Source organism: Pseudomyrmex gracilis, unplaced genomic scaffold (genome assembly GCF_002006095.1).
Source record: "Pseudomyrmex gracilis isolate BER0280 unplaced genomic scaffold, ASM200609v1 scaffold_294, whole genome shotgun sequence".
Classification (NCBI taxonomy): Eukaryota; Metazoa; Arthropoda; class Insecta; order Hymenoptera; family Formicidae; genus Pseudomyrmex; species Pseudomyrmex gracilis.
In genome coordinates this window covers 112,751-119,240 of record NW_018020878.1, presented here as the reverse complement: position 1 = coordinate 119,240, position 6,490 = coordinate 112,751, and the positions used below count along the sequence as shown (strand labels likewise).

At 40.2% G+C, this 6,490-nt stretch overlaps 1 protein-coding gene across 1 annotated transcript; it reads left to right on the top strand.

Annotated features, from left to right (window-relative positions):
- LOC109859847 lies at window positions 1–2,681 on the top strand. Its single transcript, XM_020438453.1, has 2 exons — window positions 1–1,799; window positions 1,877–2,681. Exons 1-2 carry the CDS (start codon window positions 946–948, stop codon window positions 2,298–2,300), a joined length of 1,278 nt encoding a protein of 425 aa, XP_020294042.1. The 5' UTR covers window positions 1–945; the 3' UTR covers window positions 2,301–2,681.
- The last annotated feature ends 3,809 nt before the right edge of the window (window positions 2,682–6,490 follow it).

The following is a 6,490-nucleotide window of genomic DNA, read 5'->3' as shown; positions in this document are numbered from 1 at the left end:
CTAAAGTATATAAGAGAAGCTATTAGCGATCTCTAAAGTATATATAAGAGAGAGGTCACGTTTCATCACATTTCATCACGTGTGACACGTGAGTCTTTTCTTGCTCGATGTGCGCGCGTGCACACGTGGTGTCTATTTTAATGGACTGAAAACACACCAACGCTCAAACATCTCTTTCCATCCATAGGCGTATGTACGCAGGATCGTCTGTTCCATATCCTTTTTGTTTTATCCTGAAGAGGTTTGGTATCGATTATTCAAAGATTTCCCTACAAGCCTTTTTTTTTTATTATTGACAATACTTGAACAATGTAACGTGTATATATATTTTTATGAATAGCCATAAGTCTAATTGCGTGACGAGAGTAAAGGGCGATCTTTCTCTTAGTACCGGCGCCTTTGTCCGGCAACGACACTTCAACGTGTGTACACACATGGTGGTTATCGATCCACACTATGAGTGTCAATAAAAAGTTATTAGTTCCATTTGCATCGTTATGCAGTACGTGTCACGTGTGATCTAATATTAGCTCCAATCAGCGCCACTCAAGAGAACAATCACGAATACGCGCAATTCTTCATTCCGCACGTGATATAAAGGTACTCCTAATCCTGAGTAGGACAAGACACGGCGCGCGAACGTCGCTCAGCGTGCGAAATCGAATCGCACCGCGCGACTAGTGCTCGCGACTGATAAACCCCGAAAGAAAGCGAGTGTATATTGCGGTCTGCCACAGGAGTATTGTAAATTACGAACTGAGCCGACATTAATTCTCCTTAACGCATTTACGACGAGGCATTTATTACGCGTTCTGGTTAAATGCGCGCGTTTTTTTCCGCGATAAATAGCCGCGGGATTTAAATCGACTTCGCAATCGAAAGTAAGACAGCGTCTAAAACTCCTACGTTAAAAAAGAAACAAAGACATTTAGTTTTATATCGACAATGCGTGACATCGAGTCGCAGAAAGTCCTTCAGGACGAGCAGTGCTTCGAGATAATTCGCAAGAAGCTGCAGCGAGACGCGATGGACGATTTCTCGCTGGTCAACTATGAGATCGTGCCGATAGATGAGGTGAACGGTTACATGGGTCAGTATTTCACACTGAAGGCAACCGTAGCCTGTCCGAAATCGCCACTGGAAACGAGAAACATAAATTTCTTCACCAAAGTGCCGCCACGGACGAACAGTCCGCTTTACGACTTCAGTCAAGAAAACGGTACGTTTAAGAAGGAAGTAGACCTCTACACCACAGTGTTCCCGGAAATGCTGGACGATCGAGACGCGCGATGTATCCCGGAATGTTTCCTCGGAGATGAGAACAACGTGATCGTCCTGGAAGACATGGCTCACAGCGGATATATAATGACGGACAAATCCATGCCGTTCGATCTCGAGCACTGCAAAATCCTCATGAAAACGCTCGCCAAATTTCATGCCAAATCTCTGATCTTCGAGCAACAGTACAAGAAGACTCTGCACGACGAGTTTTCTCATTGCATGCACGAGACTCTGTGGCCGCGCAACGGCGGCCACAGAACAAAGCCGATGTTCGAAGCCGCCGTGAAAGGCACCATCTCGATGATCGATCTCTTGTCCGAACTAAATAACGAGCAGCGTGATAACTTTAAAGAGATGATCATGAAACTGTGCAAAGACCACACGGACAAACTGTCGCCGTCGGTCAAGCACAAGAACGTGCTGTGCCATGGCGATTTATGGGCGAACAACATACTCTTCAAGTACGACGCCGACAAGAAACCTGTTGAATGTTGCCTCATCGATTTCCAACTCGTAAGGTAATTTAGTCAATTTTTAAATAATAAAATCATTACTGTAGTAAATTCTGTTTATTGCATGCAATTTTTTTATGCAGATACAATCCACCAGCACATGACATCCTGTGTTTCCTGCAATTCACGACAACGCGAAAGCTACGGGAAGAGCACGGCAAAGAGCTTTTCAGAATCTACCACGATTCAATGGCAATCGCCATGAAAGAATCCGATCTGAATATATCTGAAGTGCTCCCTTGGAACGAGTTCGTCGAGTCTATTCATGACTTGCGGATTATGTGCATGATTCACGGTGTTCTGAACACACCAATCATGCTGTTGAACTCTGACACGGCCAGCAAGTATTTCAGCGAGGAGCCGGAACTTCTCGAAACTGTTCTATACGTTGACAGAACGCCGCTTATTTGCGAGCAGTTCAAAAAAGTGCCGGCGTATCGCGCCAGAATGACGGATAGTTTGCTAGAGTTACATGATTACTTGATTAATTGCAACAACACAACGTAATCGAACTGTAAACACAAAGCAATAAGATATATTTGCTTTTTGTCGTCGTGAGCGTATCTTCGCGAGATTTCGCGATTTCACAAAAAATACAAAATAGCACAATTTAAGATAAATAAAGACATATTATCGTCGCTAGATTCTTTAGTTTTTTAACGATGTAAATAGATATCTATGTTATAGACTCGAGTTTAGTTGTTGAAGAAAAATTAATTATTAATTGTGTAATTTATATCAATTATAGAAACATTTAAACACATATTTTCAAATGTAAAAAGATAAACGCTCTAGATTGATATTACAATCAGTACTGTGATATTTTAAAGTTATGTAATTACATATAATTACTAACAACTGTAGAATGAGACATTCTTTCTCTGTTCTTGTTGACAATAAACAATATTACATGAAATACATCTTGTCTCTACCTACCTCCGTCATAGTTTACCAAATGTGACAAAAAAATTAATATACATTTTTTTCAGTGAAGTTTAACATTAAATTAATAAAATACAAACTAAGAAGAACTTAATCTCTATATAATCTGTGCATCTGTGATTGTATTAGAACAAAAATTATAACTCTTCTATCTTTACGCCACTAAAAGTTTAATTGAAATATATGAATATTTTGACTGTTATAATTTGTAGAATGAAAAATTCTAAAAATTAAATAGTGCAATACAGAATATACAACATGTAACTAACAACCATGTGACATGCACTTCCCCTGAGTAATAATAATAAAAATATGCTTTTCGCATTTCTAACGTAGTGACTTGGAAATCTCCTCGTGATGAAAACTACACCATAGAACTATGTGTAACTATAAACTACGTGACAAATACAAATCATGAGCATACGGATACTTCTGTCAGCATGTCGAGCGGACGAAACGAGAGGCAACGTTAATGCACTTAACCGGGAGAGAGGGAGATACTTAAGGCCATTTTTTTCATGACACAAACGCGTTCGTACGACGCAACGATTTTATGCCGACAGTTTCATCCTGCCCAACACAGGTTTGTAAAGTACTTGTCTTTTTATTACAAAGTGATGTGGATCTCCGCATATCGAAACGCGAGGCATAAGGGGACTCTGGGTTGGGAAAGGGGGGCGATTTACTTTTATGTATATAATTATTTATATTATCAATTATAATGAATATATAGTGTGTTATGTACAATATTGAATCTCATTCTTTAACAATAACATCAACAACATGATTAAACAACGTTCCTCATTGGTACACAAATTGTAAATGTACAGATAAAAAAGCATTAGATGTGAGGTTAATGAGGCATTGAAGGTGGCGTACGCTCAGCGCGCCTTAATTCCCTCGTTTTCTTTATACATTTTTTTATATATATATAATCCTCATATATATATATTTATATATTTATAATCTCTCGAACCCACTTTCGAGTTCGTTTGTTCGATTTTTCTCTCTTACGGCTCCTTTTATATATATATATATGTATGTATAGAGTTTATATCGTTTTTAAATACACACATTCCACATACACACAAATGCGTCGCATTTATTCCGCGCGACGCAACGAGAACGTGATTACGACTTGATGATATCGATTGAATCGCGGTGCGTGGTTTTAATTTTTTTTTCTTTTTTGTTATTTTTTTGTTTTTTTTTTAAAGAGAGTGCAATGAGCGATTTGAGACGCGCGATCGGCCAGCCGCGGGAATTTTTCTCGCGTGATCTGAGAGATTCGTCGACTAATGCGCACACAATCGTCGTGTCTTAAAATAATATCACAAGGATCGTCGTAATATACCGCGCGGAAGTTATCTTCCGCTCGACATCAAAATATTTTTCACACGTCTCAAAAGATACAAGATGTACAAACGTCAGGAATAAAATCAAGAAGCTGTCGAGGTACAATGTTCAAATCGGCTCGCCCTTCGCGTGACTCAAATCTCGACCAATCATCTAAAATTCTACACAAGGCTCCGACGAGTTTTCTTTTTTTTTTTTTTTTTTGTCGCCTATAATTAAGACGACTTCCACAAAATCTAACGTACGAATTTGTATTTTTGTTTTTCATTTTCGCATAGAATCGCGTCAAGGCGAGACAGAGTCGCCGAAGCTGTTTCAACGGCGCTCGAAACGCGAAGGACTCGCTCGCACGCACGCGGCTCGTCGGAACGGGAGAAATCGATCCCGCCGAGGTTTCGAGAATTCGTCTGGGTGGAAGAGAAGAGACGAGAAAATACGCATGAAATTCGATCGCTGCGGAAATGTAATGTCCATTTACACGAGAGTTATATCGTTTTTTTTTTCCGCACGCGAGAAGCGCGGCGAAGCGCGCAATCTATCTTGCAACTTTAGAGACGTAATCTTGCAGTCACTGTCCTTCAACGTCGCGGATCCAATGCGAATCACAACATGGGTCATGTGTCCAAACAAAAATATGGTCTTCTCTAGTATCGAATATAATCGTGTAGATAAGTTGCTCTGGCAGATTATAAAAAAATAGACTGTCTACTTTGCAAGATTCTCTCATCTGACAAAAATACGCACATGTCAAACAAGTTTTGCATCATTCAAAATTTGTATCGATCGTTTAGATATCGTTGGATCTCGAAAGTAATTGGCAACAAAAAAATTATTTTTTGTTCGTTTATCTTTTTATCTTAATGTAGAGAAGAGATGTTACACATTAACACGCGGTGCAAAACTACATTTGACGTGTGCAGGTTGCACACGCGCGGCAACCTCTATCGCTATATATATATATATTTTTTTTTTTTTTCACAACGTAGCTTCGCGCGAGATCTGTAAGGGGATATAGAAGATTAGGTTTTTATAATAGTATTTTTTTTCTCGCGCGCGTGTTGCGAGATATCAAGATCCTGCACGAACAATCCTTTGAGCTAGTTGCACTGACATCGTTCAGCGCCAAGGCTTGATTAAACTTTTTTTATTCGTTCCACGATATATATATATATATATATTTTTTTTTTAACTATATTTAGGTTTTATCTTTCTCATTTTCTTATATATGATAAAATTCTACAGAGTGGGGACACGCGACAATCTGCTGATCAATCCGAGCTGTCAGTGCAGCTCAGCTCCTCTTTGCGACCAACGCTACGTGTCCTTTGTACTTTCGCAGGATGCGTGTCCATTCGCGCGCCTCGCCTTGCTTTTCTCCTTTCGCCGCACTTTTTTTCGAGCTACACATAGAAAGTTTTTTTTTTTTATATGTACAACGATATTAACATGAACTGCAGTGGCAGTGAACAGTGCACGTGGATATTGCAAACAGCAACAGCAGCAGCAGCAGCAGCAGCAGTAGCGGCAACGGCGGCGACGACGACGACGACGACGACAACAACGACGACAACGACGACGACGAAGACGACGACGACGACGACGATGACGTCGACAACGATGACAACGATTATACAAGATGTACGCGCAATACGGCGGCGACTACCACAGCTAGTTTTTAATCTGTCTGCTTCGTAATTTCTTATTTTTTTCTCGATTTTTTTTTTTTGGTTTACTGTTTGCATCCTCAGTTGGGGCTCCTGCGATTCTGCGGCGATCTAACTCGATAGTCTGTGGCGGCCTAATTTTCTGCGATTTTCTTTCCCCGATTGTTTTTGTTTTTACTTTAATTTAATCTTCCTTCGCTTCTTCCGACTCTACGTTGCCACTTTATCGAAGAACAGTCTCACGTATATGTGTATATCCGCTTGTGCGCGCACTCGCGCGCGCACGTCGATCTTCTCCGAACGGATTCTCGATTTTCACATGTATGTGCGTGTATACAGATGTGTGTACGCGTATATGTGTGTGTATTTGTGTTTGTGGGTAAAGTACATGTATGCGGATATGTCGAATCGTTAAATTACAAGTGTGTGTGTGTGTGTGTGTGTGTGGTGTGACTGCGCGCGCGCGTGCGTCCTTACATATTTACATGTCCTGTCCTCGTACGTGTTGTGATTACGTGTGCGTGTTTTTCCGTGTACGAGCAAGAAGAATCCGCGTTGCACACGTTACGTACGCGCAGTAGGAAGAGAGAAAAAGAGAGTGAGAGAATGTATGAGTAAGAGAAATAGAGAGTTCGTGTATGTATGTATATATGAGAAAAGATAAAGTATTTGTGTATAGGTGTACATCTGTGTATATTTTTTCTTTTACATTTATATGTATATTTTTCTTCTTTA